General features: G+C 52.1%; 1 protein-coding gene and 1 long non-coding RNA gene across 7 annotated transcripts in view; both read left to right on the top strand.

The window, feature by feature from the left end:
• The first annotated feature begins 8,146 nt into the window (after positions 1-8,146).
• On the top strand, positions 8,147-13,648 carry LOC136022266 (uncharacterized). The gene is made up of 2 exons (XR_010616105.1): positions 8,147-8,712; positions 11,767-13,648. It is a non-coding gene; the product is annotated as an uncharacterized LOC136022266 (long non-coding RNA).
• Positions 13,649-16,143: 2,495 nt separating this feature from the next.
• The window catches only part of MVB12B (multivesicular body subunit 12B), a 58,021-nt gene continuing 53,469 nt past the window's right edge, over positions 16,144-20,695 (top strand). For 5 of the 6 annotated variants that reach the window (XM_065695320.1, XM_065695317.1, XM_065695321.1 and 2 more), the window contains exon 1: positions 16,580-16,689. In XM_065695320.1, coding sequence (XP_065551392.1) covers positions 16,627-16,689 — 63 coding nt within the window. In that variant the 5' untranslated portion in view covers positions 16,580-16,626. Of the gene's footprint in view, positions 16,296-16,579; positions 16,690-20,695 lie in introns of those variants that run through there. The other variant, XM_065695319.1, reaches the window with a different exon arrangement.

The following is a 20,695-nucleotide window of genomic DNA, read 5'->3' on the forward strand; positions in this document are numbered from 1 at the left end:
GGACAGGATGAGATGGGACATCTTGGGATGCTATGGGGGGACCCAGGGGTGTGGGAACCCATGGTCTGACCCAGTGCTGGGAACAGGAACCTTGTGTGCTCCTGCTTCTTCCTCCTGTGCTGCTGTTGGATTTAATAGCTCACATAATAAACATAACTAGCATTCCAGTGTCATTCCCTTTAGGATGTGGCTCGAACGCTGGTGATAGCAGGGGTTTGAGCTGGGCAGGTATTAGCCATAAGCACACAGGCATATTTCACCCTTTCTATTTGCTGCTGACTGCAACTTTCCCAGGCACCAGGAATGGCCCCGGATTCCTTCCCTCCCTGCTGCGAATCATCCCAGGGTTTGCTTTGCCTCCCCTCAAAGAGCTGGTTTTGCCTTTGCCTCTCATCTGGCGCGTTACAAAGATCAAAAGGCAAAATGTTTGAAGCAAGGATGCAGATGACCTCAGGAAAAGGAGAAATCCCCCAAAGTTGGCTCTTTCTGCATTGCCAGAGCTGCAGTGCTGTGGGATGTGTTTCTGCTGATGCTTTTCTGGTGGTCCTCAAGATTTGCTCAACAAACCACCAACCTGGCACAGGGCAGGCAGCTTTACAGCTTCCGCAGGTAGCTTTTTCAAAGGATAACCGTCACAAGATGGCTTTTCATTTGGACTGGTCACAATTTTTAGGTGAAATTCATCTTGCCAAACCAGACATCCGTTTCGTCACGTCTCTGGATGTCGCATCATCTATGGTTTAATGGGGATCTTCGAGCTGAGATTTCTCCACACAGCACGGAGGTGGGGGGATGCTTCCAAATGGTGCTGGGATAGGACAGGGATGTGGGGCATCGGGACAGGTCGGGGAGGGGGTCTGGGAAGGGTTTGAGGGGTCTGGAGGGTCCTGGGGGTGTCGGAGGGACCCCGGGGACAGCGGCCCCCCAGCACCGGCCCCACAGCTCCGGCGACGGCCCTCTACAGCACCCCCTGGTGGCCACTGCACGCCACACGCGTGACAGGGCGACACGGGGAGCAGGTCCCCGGCACCGCAATTCCGTGTTTCCCCCTTATTCCGCCTCCTGCCTCTCCTCCTCCTCCTCCACCGCTCCCCCGTCCTGCTCCCTCCGCTCTCCCATCACTCAGGTTAATTATCGGCCGTCTATTCCCAGGAGCTGCGTGTTCTGCCCAGCGACTGCCTGGGATGCTGCCAGCCTTTCCCTGTGCCCGTCTTGTGAGTCCCATCTGCGGCAGGATAAGGCCGAAGAGGAAAGTGCCTCTTCGAAGCACGCAGAGAGTCAGCCCCTGGAAGGAGCTGTGCAGTCTTTTCAAGGACATCTTATTTATTAGCATAAATACTCCATGCAAATAGAAACGGAGCCTCTATAGCTCTGCTACAAGAGTTGTTCTCTCCGGCACAACGCACAGCATGATTAGTGTTTGGGAACAGCCCTGCATTCAGAGAGCAGCTGAAAAAAACAACTTTTTCTTGTTAAAAATAATTATATCTTGTCAAGTTTGGTGGCATCTGCAAAATATCTGTTAATCTAAATTATATGATACTTCAGGAGCAGAGCTGGGAGCTGTACTGATGATGGGGTTTTTTTCCCTCACACTTTCAGAAGTGGAATTAACATGATCATACAGTCTGTGCTGCACTCAGGAAGGAGCTGCAGAGCTATAGGAGCTGCAGGAGCTACAGGATCTATAGGATCCTTCCAGTATCTGAAGGGGGCCTATAGGGATGCTGGGGAGGGACTCTTCATCAGGGACTGCAGTGACAGGACGAGGGGTAATGGGTTAAAACTTAAACAGGGGAAGTTTAGATTGGATCTAAGGAGGAAATTCTTTCCTGTTAGGGTGGTGAGGCACTGGAATGGGTTGCCCAGGGAGGTTGTGAGTGCTCCATCCCTGGCGGTGTTCAAGGCCTGGTTGGATGGAGCCTTGGGTGGGATGGTTTAGTGTGGCGGGGGGGTGGAACTGGATGATCTTGAGGTCCTTTCCAACCCTAACTATTCTATGATTCTATGATTCTATGATAGAGCCAATCTGTCCTGAAGGCTGGCACCAGCCCTCGTGTGACACCTCTCTGAGCTCAAAGCCACATTCCCTCTGTTCAGCCCTGGCCAAAGCTCCATGGCTGTGGCCTTTGCAAGCCATGGGCCCAGCTGGAGCAGAGCATCCGCCTCCAAGCTGCCCCTCAGCACCACAGTCCCTGCTGCTGACCCTGAAGCACTCTTTGCCTGAGGACCTCCCATTCCTGACAGCCTCAGGAGTTTAAATCCATCTCTCTTTGGGTTTTACAGACCAAGTAAGCATGGGCAATGGCAAAATGTATTCCGCCTCCTTTCTCCTGTGCAGCAAACCCCATTCTCTGCCTGGGACTTCTGGGCACTGCCTGTGCATCTGCTGGTGAGTGTCTAAATATCAAGGAGGGCTCCAGACATGAGAAGAATGCTTCAGGGAGCCCCAGCTCTCTCCCCTTCTGCTTCTGCTGATTGGGGAGAGCCACTGTACGTGCAGAGGCAGGGTGCCTGCAACATAAAAGCTCTGGCGATAACAGGAGTGGATGGAAATACCTGGTGCTACATCGGGAGCCCTGATGAGCTCGTGCACACGTGCCAGGAAAGCAGGAGCCGGGAAGGACCAGAGGAACGTGGTGACAAGCAGATTAAAAACACAAAGCCACGGACAGCCGCTGGGACTGTGCTGTGAAGAGCATCGCTGCTGCCCTGAGCAGCCTGCAGCTCATTGCCAGCGACCCTTCCACCGCAGCACAATGAGCCCTGGCACAGCCTCCAGCCTCCTGGCACCTCTGCTCTCCAGCTCTATCTGCACTCGCACATCTGTGCCACCGCTGCTGCATGCCAGCATGGGGGCCAGCCAGCCCTGCAGCCCCGCAGCCGCCATCCTCTGGGTCCCGCTGTGCACAACACACTGCCTAGCAGCTGCGGCCAAAAACTTTTCCCAGGTGGAGAGGATGGGAGAGCTTTCAGAGCACGCTATGCCTGGATGCGCCTGTCCTGGCGCACGCAGGGGCTGTGCCGCGGTGCCCGGAGTCAGGAGCGGTGCTTTGGCTCCAGCCTGCTGCTCATTATCCAAACCTGTGAGGCAGTTGTTAGCTCAGTAGCACTCATGGTGCAGGGGTGGAAGGTGCGGGTGCAGGTGATGTACTCATCTGCTCCTGGTGCTCCAGTGCAGCAGCCCAGAGACAAGCTTGCTCTCCTGACTTTGCTGTCATCAGCCACCAAGGAACAGAAAGCAGAGCCAGCTGTTCCCTCCTTCATTGCTGGAGATATCTGAGGGAGGTGTGGGGTTTGGGTCCATCCTTTGAGGATGCTCACCAGGGCAAGAGACACAGGTTGCCCAGAGAAGCTGTGGCTGCCCCATCCCTGGCAGTGCTCAAGGCCAGGTTGGACACAGGGGCTTGGAGCACCCTGCTCTAGTGAAAGTTGTCCCTGCCCATGGCAGGATTTGGAACCGGATGAGCTTTAAGGTCCCTTCCAACACAAACAATTCTGTGATTCTATGATGTCCATGGGATGGATTTGAGTCAGGGCTGGGCACCCCCAGCACCGTGCAACACCGTTTCACACAGAGCTGCCTGAGAGCATTTGTGTCACCCACACATGGCTGCCCAAGGTGGGAAGAATCAGGTCCCCAAGGAGCAGGCACCAACATTTTGGCTTCATCCATGACCGGGCAGCGCCGGCAGCAGCATGGTGCTGGGCTCAGCTCTGCATGGAGCTGCCAACAGCAAGGATGCTGTGCGGCCCCGAGCCCTGCCGTGGCCAGTGAGACGCTGGTGAGTGACAGCAAACACCAGCACCGCACCGAGAGGCAGAGCGGGCTGTGACAAACACTCACTAGAAAATAATAAAGTGGCAAAATAATTCTGCATCGGACACACTTACCAGAGCATAAAGAGTCTGAAAAGGAGACAACATCTTGTATCATCTATCTTCCTTAAATACCCAAGCTGTGACAAAGTGGAAAGCAAAATTATGATGAATGATCGGACATATTTAGTCTGTACCTGTGCTCTTTAACTAGGCCTGGTGAAATGGGTGCTAATGAAAAGCAGAACACCTACCAAAAAGAGGAGATTTCATTGAAAACAAGTCTTTATTACAAATTGGCACTTCGTTTTCATAAAGTGCATAATGAAGGTGCATATTGTGACATAAATTAAAACAGGCAAGTGATGGGTCAGCACTGCAAAACATTACACAAAGACAAATCACCAGTGAGCCCTCGACAATGGCTGTATCTCATTTACAATTTTTCGAGTACATTTTCAGATTGTGAGGGAACACGGCTAGGTTTTGTTCATAAACGGCATGCCATCATTTATTTTACTGCCTCATTTGAATATGATGAATACTGTAGCCCTTTATTTGTTCACAACAACCAAATAATTGTAGATCCGTGGGTTTCTGGGCAATTAATCACATTTTTTTCCTCCAACAATCCACTATAAACATGACATTGAACAATAAAGTACATTAACCTCTGCTTTGCACAAAAACTTTGCTTATTTAAACACTGCAAGGGTACGGGCGCCTGTTCTCCTTCAGGATGGATCCCGGCGTGCCTGACGGTGCCCATGGGACGGCACCTGCTGGCAGCTCATGGGATGCAATGGTGGGGTGAGCATCCTGCTTCCCAAGGGATGGCAGCCCCTGGGGACGTGCCCGTGTCACACCTGCAGCACTGCCACAGCCGTGACGCTTCCTGCCATTGCCAAGTGATGCTGAGAGCACAGCATCCCCCTCGGCTCAGCTGGAGCTGCGCGGGGTGCGAGCAGGGCTGGCACAGAGCCGGGCACGTGCGGGGAGGCGGCAGCTCCCCGGTGATGTACCAGGCACCGGGTGGTTCCTGAATGGCATCTGGCAAATGGAGCTGCTCTGGCAGCTTGGGAACACCGCACTCACTGACAAGGAGCTGATGCCTTCCAAGTGCACGGTGCTGAGGCATCCTCCTGGCAATGGGCGCATGGATGGCCATGGCAAAGCTGACCTCAGCACCTGTGTCCGTGTGATTCCTTGGGAGCAGGACAGCCACAGGGCCGGTAGCCCCTTTGGGATGCAGGGAGTCATGTGAGGCTCTTCTGCCTGTGCGATGAAGACTCTCCCTTCAGGCCATATGTTATTTATGGACAGGCTCACTTCATTGAATTTCCTGGCTCCAAAGAAATTGGAAAAAACTTTGTGTATGATTCAGACATCCTCTTTTTACAAAAGAAAATCACAGGTTTCCCTGAAATGAGAAGACGCCATTGCCCTGTCCATACATCCAGGTGTCTGTCCTACTGGATTTCAGCTGACCCCCCTCCTACCCCAGCAGCAGCATGAGGGGCTCACAGCAAGGAGGGGATACTTGGAACCCATCCACTGTGTTAAACCCGAACATATTTTTCCTTCATGTTACTGTTATTTTTACCATTTTGAAAAATCCTGTTTGTGCTTTGTGTCTGGTTTTTGTTGGGCTTTTCTGCTAATTTACCACTGGGGATAGAGCCTGCCTGGAAAAAAAATGGGAGTGCAGCCACTGTTAAGCCATGAAAAGCAGTGACTGGACCGTTATCTAACACTGTTGTAAGGTTACTATTTATCTAGAGCAACTGAAGTTGGCACTCACATCTGGCGCCTGGTACTTAGTGCAATTATTTATGATTTCCACCAAGATTTAAAAGCTCATCGCCGGCCTTGTAATGCAGTAACTGATTGCACTGCTAATGTAATTAAGAAAAGATTATGATGTCCACGTGGCACACCAGATGGTGGCATTCATAGCAATCGGCACACACAACTGGCAGACAACTGCACAAGGGCAGCGAGGCACAGGCAGCTGGAGCGCTTCACTTTGTACCCTCTGCTCGCAGGCAAGGGAAGGGTTCACATCATTCCTTCCATGGTAGCACTGCCTGGCTGCCGTGCCCCTGTGCACCCTTGGACAAGGGTCCTAGTTGTGCAGAGCACCCGTGAGCACTTCTGCACATATACACGGAGGTCCCTCTGGTTAGGTCCACGCATCCTCTGCTAATGTGTGCCCACACCTTGCACAAGCCCACCCTCGTTATGCCTGGGAAACCATTTGGTAGGAGCAGATCCAATGTGCTGCTCATCATTGCTTCCATCAAAGCTGTCTCCTGGGAAATGGTGACTCTTCCAGCTCCCCAGTGTGTTGGGGGGAATTAACCTGACTTTTTCTTGACTGAGTGTGGGTAGCATCGTGATGCTGCTGCTGGCCAGGGTACCCAGCCGTGGGAAGGCGTGAGCCTCCCTGCATGGTCTACACTGTGCTGTGGCTACGGCCATGCTAGGGAGTTCTTAGAAAGAATTTATCAGGAGAGACTTTATAACAGTCTTCCAATACCTAAAGGGGCTGACAAGAAAGCTGGAGAGGGACTTTTGGCAAGGGCCTGTAGTGATAGGACAAGGGGAATGGCTTTAAAATGACAGAGGGGAGACTGAGATGAGATACTAGAAAGAAGCTCTTCCCTGTGAGGGTGCTGAGATGCTGGCACAGGGAGCCCAGAGCTGTGGCTGCCCCATCCATGGCAGGGTTGGACAGGGCTTGGAGCAAGCTGCCCTAGTGGAAGGTGTCCCTGCCCATGGCAGGGGTTGGAACTGGATGAGGTTTAAAGTCCCTTCCTACCCAAACCATTCTATGTGCTAATTGGAACTGGCCCAACTCCATATCCCTGCAGGAGATCTGGGTTTGGTCCCCTGTTTCTCCTGCCCAAATACTCGAGCAGCAGGAAGGGCAGATACAGGCCAGGCTCTACACAAAAGTCTGAAATCTGCTCCCATCCATCCTCCTGGGACAGAGGCTCTTTTCCCAGGACAGAGCTGCATTTAACTCCTCCAGGACAGTTCTGCTGTGCTGCTCCAAAAGCTTGCTTTGGCCTGGGACCCTCCTCCAGGATTTTGCATTCCCCACGAGCGGGAGATGCTCGTCCCTGACATTGCTGGATCCATTATTCAGGATTAATGCCCATTTGCTTGTTGCACCTTCTGTTGTGGAAATAATGCTGCAGCTTTGACTTGCTTCCAGCAGGGCAATGGAGAAAGCAGAGTTAATATTGTGTCAGAGCGGAGAGGAGAGAGGAGCATTTTTCCTTGGGAGCAGTAATGTATGCAAGGAGCTTGTGTCACCTAAAGCCATTCAACATCGTGCGTCGCCTTCCTTGCTATTGCGTGTGAATTTAATAAAGTGGCTGTGACTCATTCGCTCTCGGTAGTGGAGCTGACATAAGTAAATACGCAGGCTGTAACCTCGCTGGAGGTTTTATACCATCTGTATTTACAATATGAATATTTCAGCAAATTTGACATTTTGGAGACTTCTGTCTCCCAGGTTTAGTGATGACGAGGATCTGGGTCAGGAGTGCTGCAGGTTCACAAGCAGCATCCTGTCAATAATTTAATGCTCCGAGTGCTAAGCAGCGCTAGCAGGATGCACGCCGGCACTGCAGGGTTTGTTGGCTCATTGAGCCAACACAGCTCTGAAGCAACATAAAAACAGTTTTTGATCTCTTGCTGCTGGCCTCTGCCTGAAAAGCATAAAGCAGGAGGCAACCCTGTGGCAGCTATTCTACTAATGTCACCGTAATATGGATGCTGTTTTACTGTCACTTCCAAGATGGAAACAGCAATACACAGGGCAGGATAGGACGAGACATTTCTCAGCCTATTCTCCTGCTGTCCAGATATGTGATTGTGCAGGCTTCCAGCCACACAGACTCTCCCCCAGTTGCTGCCCAGACCTGACTGGAGCACAATGGGAGTCCCATCTGCAGGGGCATACCAAGGACTTCACGAGGTTTAACCTCTGATTAGTTTAGGTGGTTTTTCCCAACATAGGGTCAGAATCTCCAGTCACTATGCCACTGGAAAGGGCAGGCAGGGTGCCCTGAGCACGGCGATAACTGGGGTTCCTTCAGTGGACTATCACAGCAACACCCAACCTCCTCTGTCTGTCTGAGAACAGGCACAAGTCATCACACCTATGGGAAATGTCAGCACTTCCTGGAAAGCTCCACCCAGAGCCTAGGGCACTAACTGCCCTAATGGCTGGGATGAGCCCCACCTGGGTCAAGCACCCAAGGAGCCCATTTAAGCTCAGCTCTTGGGTACTTAGCTCTTTCTGAGCTATGCTGTAGCAGATTTAGGCCTCACAGACTCTGTGGATCCAGCCCCTAACTGGCTTGGCTTTGGTCCTGCATTGTCCCCATGGATGTGATCTGACCTGTGGGTCAGCTTTCCGGCTTGGTCTGTCTCATACCATGGACTTTCCAGATGGTTGGATGAGGACCTGACCCTGACCCTGGCCATTGCCATCCCTGCCTGCCTCCTTCTGGTATCTATGGGGTCCCTGCCCTGCTGCTTCAGTGGGGCCCCAGCATCTCTGTGTGTACACACGCTTGCCCAAGCACTTACTGCTCTGCTGCTACCCCGGGGCACAGGGACCTGCTCCCAACCTGAGGCCTGGAAAGATGCTTGTTGGCACTGGGCTGGCACACCACCGAGGCTGATGCATGGGCTCTTCCCCTCCTTGGCGGGCAGAGTAGCACCGACAGGAGAAACACAACAGCCAAGAAATGAAATACAGGCCAAGTTACTGTAATAAATCCCACAGTTACGAAGAGACAGAGGCAGCGGAGCGTCCTGCAGCGAGGTCTTTGACAATGAAAGAAGAAACTGAACGGCTCTTCCTGTTGAACTCAGGTGAGATTTTTTCCTCTCTTATAAAACATTGTTCTTAAAATATTTACACTAAAAAAATGCACCACTTTCCATATGAAAGCTGTGCTTGGCACAAGCATCCTCTCAGCTAGAAAGGAGCTAGAAGAGCCCTTCTCTTTCCAATGTCAGCTCATTATTGTGTTGTTGATGCACATTATACACCCTGAAAGCAAAGCTGCTCTGGCTTTGCATTGAGCCTCCCTTTGGTTAGCAAGAAAAGGATGATTTCGGCAGCAGGGGAGCGATCCTGCTTCAGAAGTGTCTGTGCTCTCGGGATGTGCTTTGAGGGATCCACAGGCCTGTAATTCTGGAACAAAAACCTCAAAACTTACGTGGGAGTAAATGCAAAGCTGGAAAGCAAGCAAAGTGGGATGTCACATTATGCATTCAAAGAATAGCTTCTCATTAGTGATGCTGGGTGATCTGTAGATTCTCCCGTCACATGATACCCATCCTCTTGTACTTCCCAACGTTGCAGAAATCCTTCTGAGGGAACTGCCTGATGCGCTTCATTTTGGTTTTATCTGCCTCCTTGTAAGGATTAAGTGTGTTTTTTCTCCAGGGATCCTATAGATGTGATGCTTCTGGTACTAGTAAAGTTGGGAGGATGTTAAGCAGGCGCTGAATGTGCAGCCTCTTCCCAGCAATCACTGTAGCTGCCTGCACGGGAGGCTTTGCTTGTGGTTGCACCGTGGTGCTTGGAACCTCCTGGCAGAGTCAGGGCTTCTGCTTCCACTGCTGGTCATGGTGGGTTTAGGTTTTAACATGAAGACCCCACTTCCGGTCCTGAGCCTCAGCTATGTAATTCATCAGGGTGCTGTGATGCCCTTGGGGAGGTGACCTTGTGTTTGGGGACAGCCTGGAGAGGCTCTCGCTGTTCCCGCTGGCTCTTCATTAAGGGTATTTGGATTGCAATTTTTCTGATCTCCCAGTGATGCTGTAATTGACCAGTTACGACTGGCTTTGGCATCGTTATCCACACTGAGTCCTGTTAGACGGATGGGAAACTCGCTGGGGTGCTAATGTGCACAAGCTGCAGTAGCCAAGGAGCCAAGCAACAGTGTCTAATGCTGCCAGCTGGCCTGGGAATTGTGACGAAGGGAGCCGATGTGCTCTTACCAGAGGGAATGGAGCCCTTGGTATTACCCGATGCTGCTATGGTCCTGCACATGCTGTGATGGTGGGAAGCAGGGCAAGGAGGATGGCTTGGGGCTGAAAAGGGGGCATTAATCCTCTGGCTGCAGCAGTTTAACCACTGTGTTAACTGTTTCTTTTGGTTTAAAAGGAATGAAAGGTGCTGGCTGTGGCCCTGCTTTGGGGAGTTTGAAGACCATATTTTTGGGATCCAAATGGAGAAGAGACACAGAAAAAGCCCTGCAAAGGCAGCTGAACTGTGACCGACTTCCCATTGCTGCCTGCCAACTGGTCACCTATTAACTCATTCCCTGGCATTCCTCCGTGCAAACACCCAGTCATCTGAATGCTACTTGCTGCCAGCTTGTTCCTAGGGCAGCAGCTTTGCAGCCCTGATGGACACTGTGGATTTTTCCCTGCACGTATCCGCAGGGAATGTCTTGGCACAGCAGCAAGCAGTGTGCTGGCCCAGGCCTGGGGCAGCACTGGGGGATGGCATTGGGACAGTGCCCACCCTGAAAGCAAGACAAGCAGTAGCATTTCATCAGAGGAGATTTGCAAAGAAAACATTATTTCCTCAAATGTGTTCATCATTCAAAATTATTCAAGCAAAGGTTTCCATCTCGCTGTGGCTATTATTCATAATATGGGAATCTGGATGTGTGGCTCTCCTTGGTAATTAAGCTGCATGGAGGTTTTTTCTGCCCTCCATTTGAGTGGAACAGCAGCTGTACCTCAGTCCTGGGATTGTCTCTGTGGAACAAATAGGGCTGGTCCTGGCTGCAGGGCCTTGAAACAGGGATCATGAATGCAGACTTGTGCTGTTAAATGGTGCTGGCATCCTGTGCACCTCAGGGCAGTGGGTCCCTGTGACCCAGGCAAGTGATGGATGCTTTGGGCCCTGGTTTCCTTGTCCTGGGAGGGGACTGGTGAAAGTCGCTTCTCCTGGACCACCTCCTCAGTTGAGGAATTCCTTGAACCCCTTTAGAAGGAGTGAGCTAAATGCCTGTCCTGGTGGGAGCAGTTACTGGGTCCGATGTAAATCACAGTGCTCACTAGCGGTGTCGTATATTAGTGTTCAGTACATCATAACTGAAATGGGGACTAAAATACAAATGTGAGGACTTACTTGTACTGCATAGGTGTTATTTAGTAAAAATTATAGGCTAGGAAAGCAAACGGGAGATAAAAAAAATAGTGGCTTTTCCAGATCACTTTTTCTGTTCCGGAGTGGATCCCTCAAACAACAGCTCGGAGCAATTTCCTGCAGAGGCTATTTTGGTAACTTTCCAGGCATTGCTCACTCATGATCCATGAGTGTGATGCTCCAGGTAGTGAATACGCTTGCAAACAACATTTTCCTAAACACGTGTGGTGGGAATGGAGGAAGTCGGCTGCCAGCCAGAGCTGGTTTCCATGCAAGATCCTGGAAACACACTTATGGGCACCAGCAGGATGTTGACCTGTGTAAGCTCCTCCCCTGTTCTGGAGTGTCTGATGATCCCCTTGGGGAGAAGGGTCAGAAAACCAGGACCCTGTTTGCCCCTGCCGAATGCCCACCAGTTTCTGATCCCGCCCACTTGTGGTAAGGATGCATCACTCTTGTACCCTACATCTGTGTGGTACCCTGCGAGGGACTTGCCCCACTGCGTGAGCCTGCCAAAGCTGGGACATGGTGGTGGCTCCAGCACTCCAGCTGTGTGCATCTGACTGCAGCAAGCACACACGCAGGCTCATTCCTTTGGGACTGCCATTAAGTCACTGACCCTGCAGACATTCCTCTAATTCAGGAGCTGGTTAAGCACATGCTTGAGCCTGAGCACTTGCTTTTAGTGCTTTGCTGACCTGGAGCTAAGTGAGGAGCTGATAACACTAAATACAGCTTTGTCCTTTTGTATGCAGGCTTCTGCATGAGGTGCAGCATCTCCTGGGACTCAGAGCTGCAACACAAGCATGAGGGACCATGCATGGGAGTGATAGCTGCAACAGAAGCATGAAGGACTGAGCACTCTGCTGTAGGGCCATCCACACTTGAGGTCTAAGGTGGTGCTCCTGCCCCAGAGCACTTTGTCACCAGGTAGGACAGAAACACTGGTGAGCACGCATAGCTCAATGAGCAGGGCTGTTTATTCTCTGTACTGATATCCCAGCTGGAAAAGCCTTCTCCCGGGCACACTGGAGCCCAGGGGAATGGGCAGCCCCTGCCTGTTCAAGGGGTCTGGGATCAGTGCGGGGGCCTTGATATGGGGTTTGCTATGATGGGAAATTTATGAACGTTTCATAAATGTGTTTTATAGACAGCTCTAAGTATGCGCTGAGCAATACTCGTTCTGTCAAGAAAAACTGGTTACAGGGTTATATCCAGGCCACTTAAATATTATGATCCATAATATAATAAATAGCGGGGCTGAATGTTGCAGCTTCGTGCTGTAAAGAGCCCTGTGTATGCTGCAATCCTGCATTGGCAAGGTAAAAACTTGCCACTATTGTAGAAGTGGAGGTTTAGCTCTGCTGTTGTTGATCTGGTAGGGCAGTGCTGTGCGCCGAGCACTGGGGACTGCTGAGGACACAAGGATGGAGGGTCACAGGGTTTCTGGTGCATCTTGCCTGGGTATTGCTAGAAACAAAACCACACAGAGCTTTCTCAGGGAGAGATGCATCTGGGCAGCCACACCTTTTCCACTTGGAGGTACCTAAATTAAGGGAGATACAAGGCCCTTCTCATTACTTTTAGGGAAGCCAAGATTTAGAATAGGAATATAGAAGGGAAATTGTAGCTGCAAAAAGACATTCTGGTGCACTAAGAGATAGCTTAACGAAATCTTAAAGCCAGGTGGTAGCTGAGCCTCCACCTACCTGCCGCAGCTCCAGCATGAAATTAAACTCTGGGCTGATTTTTCTCTAAAGGCAGGCATAGAAAAAATAGTACGTGCAGCAGTATTTCATTGCTACATGAAATGTGGCTACAGAGAGGAATTCCTGCAGCATAAAGGATTTTAAACAAGGGCTTGAGCCGACAGTCAGGATGAGGATGCACAATCCTTTGTGGGTTGTCCCCCTGCACACTGGGATCCTATTTGGTGGTGAAGCCTGACCAGTGCTTGCAAGGAGTTCCTGCTCCACATAAAGTAGAGCTGGGCCAGTGCCCCCTGCACCAGCCCTCGGTGCTGCACGCCTCGTCCTGGCATCAGTGCAGCACGCAACATCTATGCTGTGCCTTACCAAGCAAGCTGGGAGCAGTGCATCACAGGCTGCACCACAGACTGCTTATAGTAAATGAGGATTCTGCATTTTATTCTGTGCTATGCTGCTCTGCAGAGGTGTTGTCTGGGAATGGGCAGTTTTTACTGTTACAGGAAGCTTGAAATGTAAAGACGGTGGTGGGGCTCAACTGCAGCCTTTTATCTCAGTCCAGTCTCTCACCTAAGAGCAGATTTAGCAGCTCCCCTGTGGTACGTGGGAGACACCACGATACTGGCTCTGTTTTCTGTTCTGGAGGATGTGAACCCTGGTGTCCAGCCACTCGGCGATGAGGGAGCTGTGTTCATTCAGCTACAGCTCCAGCACTGTGGCCAAGAGTGGCTGAAATTCCTCCTATTCAGTGCCCTGAAAACAAGACACTGGCTCAAGCTGGACAGTGTGTACGTGACTGCCAAACTCATGAGAAAAGACATGGTCTCAGTAAATAAATGCATTTTGAAGAAGCTTTATGTAAAATATTCAAATATACTTGCAAATACTTATGCTTTTGAGTAACTTTACATTGGCAGATTAACCAGCTCCAGTTCAGTTATTCATGTATCTAATATCAAGTGTGCAAGTATTTGCTGATTCAGAGCCCGTGCTTATGCTCTGTGAACGATGATGATGGTGCCTTTCCCCAGCCTCTGAACTCTGACAAGGTTTAAAGGTCTCCGCAGGCAGAAGGGCTGGGAGTTTGCCCTGAGCTGTGCAAGTCTATGAAGCTCTCTCAAGCAGCTTCTCTGAGGGTAAAACTGGAGCAGCAGCTAAACTGTGCTGGAAAGTGACTGTCTCCTTGGAAAAAGTGTTATTACAGATCATGCTACAGACACGTTGGGATATATGTTTGCAGTGAATCTTGGAATATTTGGTGGATACTAAGCAGCAATTAGAGTCTTCCTTTGGAATCAATTCATTTCCTACCGCCGTGGTAGCAGGGAGGATCTTATTGAAACTCTAGGATTTTTAATATTATTACACTAAAGACTCTCTCAGTATCAGCATCTCCGTGGGGGAGCATTAGCACACTGTAATGTGTAACAACTTCTTCAGTTCAGGAAATCTTGTTGTATTTCTAATAGGGCATGTGGGGCATATATTATGTATGGGACATATATTTCTCATTTCCACCAGGCATCATCCTTCCTTCTCTCTAAATTACTCTCCAAATAAAAAAAAAAACCTGCATTTTATTCCTTATTGCTCAAAATACATACATTTTTTTTAAATCTTTAGACCCAGAAGCCACTACCAGCCATACGGGCTGTATGTGGTAGAAGCCAGAAAGCCTTGGTGGAGTGGTAGGGAACAGAGCTGTAGTTAAGAATACCCAGTTATGACCATGGCTCAACAAGCACCAGTCTAAAATGGTTTACTGGAGAGAACCACCAGCCAGAACAGGTTTGGCCTCAACCCAGAGCTGCATCCAGGAGTAAACGGAACACCAGGATCCTGCTGTTGCAGAACACTTTGCTTTATGGACGGGAGTACAAAACCACTAATGTGCCTGTTGCTCTCCAGGCAAGCCTCTCAAACACACACTAATCAAAGCTTGTAGTGTTTCTCTTGGTAGTAAGTCTGACCACACCAGAATGAAGAGCAAGGAGCTGGAACAACAGAAGGGCTGCTTGCTCAACTGCTCCGCTCAGCTCAGCCTGGCTAAAGGAAGGTAGATAGAGAGTCCAACCAAAGTGGAAGAAGTGAACAGTCATCCAGGTGGTTAAAGAGTGGGTTGAACAGAGCTCCGCAAACAATGAGCAAATCTGAACAAAAGATAAAGGAGAGGGGGAGGAAACCAGTGAGTTAGTGGTGTAAAGGCAGAATATCAGGAAAGGAATCGCCCTGTAATCACAAAGATGGATGCTCCATTAAATGTACCTTCAGGTGGCACCTGATTTTGCTAGGGCAAAAGAGGACAACTGGGAGGAAATTTGGGTGACATCCGAGTGAGTTCTTTCTCATCTTGTAAGTCAGAGGCCACATTTCCAGCACAGAGGACAACATGGCTCTGAGCAGGCAGCATATCAGGGAAAATAGAGGAAACCAGCTCCAGAAGGGACCTAGAAGACTTGCCTGGTCCCTGCCCCGAGGGAATGACGAAGTGATGTCAGATAAGTGCTTTCAAGGTGACCAGTGAGATAAAGACTCCCCAGGCTGCTTGACTGTCTTTGCTATACTGAAGTTTTTCACCATATCTTTGCAGGATCTCTTGCTGTACTTCACACCCACCACCTCTTGGTCTGTCACAAAGGATTGAAGGCTACTGCCCTCCCTTTTAATTTACCTACAAACTATGGTGTTTTCCTCCTTCTTTATTTCATTCTTCATCCCAGGATTTTTTCTTTTCCTTTAGATTAGCAGCTCTTTCAGTCCTGCATCAAAGACCATTGGTATCAACCCCTACACCACTCTTGCTGCTCTCCAGACTATTGCTGATGACCTTCCTTCAGTAAGGTGCTCAAAACCAAACGCAGGGTAGCTGCAGGATTAGCTCCTGTGATGATGGCAACAGGCCATGCTCCTGTTCCAGGTTGTGATTTGCATCATCTGCTGATTTGGTAAGTGCATTCTCAGTTTCATCACTGCAATAACCTTCAGCGGAACCAGACCACTGCAGACTCTCAGGTCAGGATGGGCTCTGTGCTGCAAGTGGACCCAGCCAGCCCGGCCAACCCTGACCTCTCTGCACCATGTATGTTTAGCTTGTTTGTCAGTCCATGGCAAGAGGAAGCATCGAATACCTGACTGAAGCCAAGGCAGCTCCCAAAACTGCTTATCCCCCAACCCCAGGGACTGTGTTCTCAAGAATAAAACTAGCTTTGTTTGACACAGTTCACCTTCCGCAGTCCACGGCAGCTGACGCTTGTCTCCTACACGCGATTTGTTTCAGAGGGAACGAGGTGCTGTTGGCTGCGCTGCAATTACCCAGCTCTTTCCCACCTTCCAGAGGCTCCCGGCTGGGGCGGGCCAAGCACCTGAGCGTTCCCCACCCAGGCGGGGGCAGCGGGTGAGCCCGTGTCCGCACGGGGGTCGCGTTGCTGTGGCAGGAGCCGCTCTCCGAGCGCTGTGCCCCGGTGTGGGCAGAGCTCCGGGGGCCGAGGGGTGGCAGTGGGGCCCGGTGCGGGTGGGCCGGGCGCCGGGGCCGGTTCCGCGGTGGGCCGGGCGCTGGGAGGCAGCTGCGCGGCCGCACGGTGAGTGCCCCGGGGCCGGCCCGCGGGGGTCGCGGTGCGGGGCGGGCTCTGGGCCCTGCGCGCCGCGGTCCGGTCGCGGGTGGGCGGGAGCCTGCGCGGCGGCGGCGGCGGCGGCAGCGGCGGGGGGAGCCCGGGCTGCGCCGTGTTGCGCTGCTGCGGCCCCGGAGCTCCCCGGGGCCCGGCACAAGGCGCCCCGCCGGGTGAGGCTCCGCGCGGGGCCGGGCCGCGGCCTGCCCGCCGCTCCCCGCCCCGCTCCGCCCGGGCCCGCAGGCCGCTCCCCCGCCGCCGCCGCTCCTCCCGCCGGGCCGCGCCGCGCCGGCCCCGCCGGGCGATGAGGAGCTGCTTCTGCCTGCGACGGGGGAGCCGCGACCCGCCGCCCGCCGCACGGGCAACAGTTAAGTGTCCCCGCACCCGCCGCGGACCCTCGGCGTGGCCCGGCCCGGTGCGGCCGCCCCGCTCTGGGGCCGGGGGCCGGGCCCGGTGGGTGCTCGGGGATCCGGCGGGGGCTGCGCGTCCGAGAGGGGGGCCCGGCCCGGCGCTGCGGGGCACGGCCGGGGGAGACGGGCGCACTGGGACCCCCGCCCGGGCGGGGCGGGTGCGGGGCCCGGTGTGCGGGCCGAGGTGCTCGGTTGCCCGCTGAGGAGGGGCAGGTGGGGGCTCCCCGGGCTCGGGCAGCGGCCTGCCGGTGCCTGCGCACCGAGTAGCCCGAGGCTTCGTTGAGCTCTGGTCGTGTCCTGAGCTCCGCGGTGACCCCATGCAAGACCAAAGCGCTCTGCTGTCGCTGGCAGGCATCGGCAGTGGGGCAAAGCCCTGGTGACCTTGACCTGCTCAGGGGTTACTGCAGATGTCGTTAGTGAGTGGTTGGAGACAATAACAAAACCCCTGCCTTTTGTGTGGTCTTCAGCTGCAAGCGTTTACAGCATGGGTGTACATGACTACCCATTTTTCTCACCTGCTCTCATGTTTCTGTGTATCTGGAGGTGATAACGTGGGTGCTTCTCTTTACAGCACTGGCCAGAGCAGCGATACTCGGTTTCCGGTGTTTCATGTACTCACCTCTTGCATTACTGAGACTCCTGAGCTTCCAGTGTGGTTTCTGGGAAGGTTCTCAAAGACCTACCAGGCATCAGTGTTTTCTGTGCACAGTAATGCAAGAGGAGGCCTTCAGCTGAAACAAGACAGGCTGGGCCTGAGCAGCTGTTCAGCTGGTTGGGCTGAAACTTAGGTTTCTCCATCTTGTGTTTTATTTTAGCTGCATGAGAACATGCTAACGCATACCTTAGTGCGTCGTGGAGCAGGTTGGCGGTGTCACCCCGGTAATTTTTAGCTGAGGTAGCCTTATCCGCTACATTTTCTCATCACGCTGGGATGAAGGCTGAGTTTGAGCTTGTGGAGGTGTGAAATAAAACACACAATGCTTTAGTCTTGGACTGCGTGCTGCTCTGACAAAATGAATCCCAGGCCCAAAGGTTGTCGTAGCCCCCAGGGACTGCATAGCTCATATATGTGCCAAGATAGAAGTAACTGAACTGAACGTTGCTTAAATTTTGCTGCCCTGGTGCAGGGTTGGTTGTGTGTGGAAACCTATTTTGGTTTGAAATAGGACTCTCTTCACAGATGTATGTCCATAGTTAGAAATGCTGTGAAGCAATACAAGATCTCAGTTTTGCTCATTCCATGACTAAAGTTCCTGTTTCCATCCAGGTCAGTTAAACTGTCGAGAGTTTGCAGCTGAGACAGGGCAGCTGTCTCGAAGATGGGAGCCGGGGTGCGGGGGTGATTCCAGACATACCTTTATTTGGGGAGAAACATGAAACTGAAATTCTGCCTACTTGTGATGGAGGCCCCCAGGGCCCTGACCCCTTGTCCTGCCATGGTCTCCTGTTTTCTGTTTGAACCTGTGTCCTATTCCGTGAACAGAAATAGAAAATTGGCTCGGCTGTGTCCTTCTCCCAGACGCAGTGGGAGGACCGGGTGTGCAGAGAAGAATGGCAATGTAACTTCTAAGCGACGTGTGTCGTGCCAGCAGTACCTACTGCCTTTATAAAGTGATGGAGCGATAGCCCAAGCATGCGAGCGAGGGTTTTAGCAACGTGTCTGCTTTGGTTTGATGGGGTTATTTCCCGCAGGGCGCAGGAACTCAGTGAGGTAGTTGGTAATTTTTTTCCAGTTTTGGCTTAGCTCATACTTTCCTGCCTGTAGGAAGAACAAGTCAGTGTCAAAGTGCAGGGCTTGTAGTAGAAGGAAGAAACAATAAGCCCATTCTCTCCAAGTCCCTTGCTATTTAACTTCAGAACTTGACCCGCTTTGCTGGCAGCATGATGCTTCTGTAGCAAATACATCATCAGGCCTGATATGATCATGTACCCACCAGCTCTTGAACTTGCCTAACTTGTTGAAAAGGAATGCCGAGGGGGAAAAATGTTCTTACAAACTCAATAATACATTCATTTCTGAAAATGTATTCCTTTGTTATAGATAGTCCCAGCCAAAGCACAGCAGCGTGTGTGGTCAGTCACCTCAGTGGAATACTTGAAACAGACAGTGGAACCAGCAGAAAAGTATGCCTAGGATAAACACATAAAAGCAGAGATGAGCTAGCAAGAAAACGGGTGAGAGCAAGTGAGAAGGACACAAACAGTCTTGGGAGTGCTGTGAGAAGGGGAGGTGTGTGTGACTGTGGGCATGGGCTGCAAGACAGCACTCTCTGGGGTGATGAGCTGCCCTCAGCTTTGCTGTCTCCAAAGGGTACAAGGCTCAGGGTGCTGAGACAGCTACGAGGAGCTGTGCTGCCAGTTGGCACAGGGCTTTGTACTGCCAGGGCAGCACGGGCCCTGTGTTACACATCTCCTAGGGAGCAGACACGCTGTGCCTGTTGGAAGTAGGTACTTCACAGCAGGAGGACTCAGAGTGGAGCACTGGTGAGCATTGTGTGGTGACAGGTTAAACCGAGACCTTGGCTGGGCTGCACATGTGTGGCTTCCTGATTAAATGTCACTGCCTGCTGCATGCACTTCCTCTGCTCTTCTTCCCTGCCTGTACCTGGTAGCTTGCTCTGTAGGCTGCAGCATCTGGAGTTGGGGAATGGCAGGATGGGGGAGCAGGATGGGCACTGTACCTCATGCCTGCAGAGGCTGGGGCTGGTCTGGGTCTGGCCACACCTCAGTTGGTGCCACACAGAGCAAGTGGTGCTGCAGACTCTGGGCAGGAAGGGGCAAAGACAATAAAGCAGGGCCTTGGCTGAGGCAGAGGCTCTGAAGGTCTCTCCTACAGCTGGGCATCAAGATCCCTAGTCTCCTGCTTTGTCTCCTGCTTTGCAGCATGGCCAGTTCAAGGGGGACAGAAGGCATTTGGGATAAAGCCAGCAGTGTGGTGGCTGCGTGTCAAGCCATATGTTCTCTGCATCTTGTACTGCAGCCATCCCACACCACTCTGCCGTGCATTGCTCAGGACTGGGGCTGGCAGGATGCACAGTGACTTTCTCTGGTGGAGCCACATCCTTTCCCTGCTGGCTTTGTCTGAGTGGCCCCACAGACTTCTTCCTGCATCAGAGCCTGCATCCGGTTTCCCTTTGCTGGATGTGGCCCTGCAGTTGGGAATGACTTTCAGGGAGCATGCTCCCAACTGGTAGGAAAAATGTTGTAATTGTTTTGGGCTGCTCCCAGAATAACCCCCCTGTGAGCAGAGTGGCACAGGGCCCTTCAGCAGAGCTCGGCTGAGCACAGGGTGGGGACAGGCCATCTCCTGGTCGGCTGGTTTGAGTTCTCAGCCACCATGATGTTAGTTGTGCATTTAGGTCAAACTTGTGTTGTTTAAAGAGAGCTTCATTAAAATAACAAGCTGTCTAATAGGAGTATTTATAGAATCCTGCTCCTTAATTTAATCTTTTCTCTCACTGTTTGCTTTTTGGTTCTAAGTTCAAAGGCATGATAGAAAAAAACCAAACTTTGCAGGCGCCCTGGGGGAGAAGGGCAATGTAACTAATCGTCTGTATGATTGCCCAGCCATAGACTCCCCTCTGACCTGTGCAGAGTTCACAAAAACATTTACCCGAGTGTGCAAACCGATTGCTGCTGCTCCATATCTGTTCCAGATGCATCCTCCATGCCACCCGCACAGCAGGAAGCTGCTGCAGAGCCTTGCTGCACTGTGGTGGCCAGACACAGGCCCAGCCGTCTTTGAGTGCTGCAGAGCAGGGTGCTCTGCACTGCTTGGAGACCTGGAGGTTTGTTTTGTGTGCACATGCTCTCTGCCTGCCCATCCTCTCTGGCCATGGGCACAGCCGAGGCCTGAGCACAAGGCAGAAGAGGGTGCCAGGCTCACTGCACGCAGCAGTGGTGGCTATGGGGAGCTCAGCCCTTGCTGCAGTGGGGTGCTGCTCCAGGCCCTGCACCAGTGCT

This window comes from Lathamus discolor, chromosome 15, assembly GCF_037157495.1.
Source record: "Lathamus discolor isolate bLatDis1 chromosome 15, bLatDis1.hap1, whole genome shotgun sequence".
NCBI classification, from domain to species: Eukaryota; Metazoa; Chordata; class Aves; order Psittaciformes; family Psittacidae; genus Lathamus; species Lathamus discolor.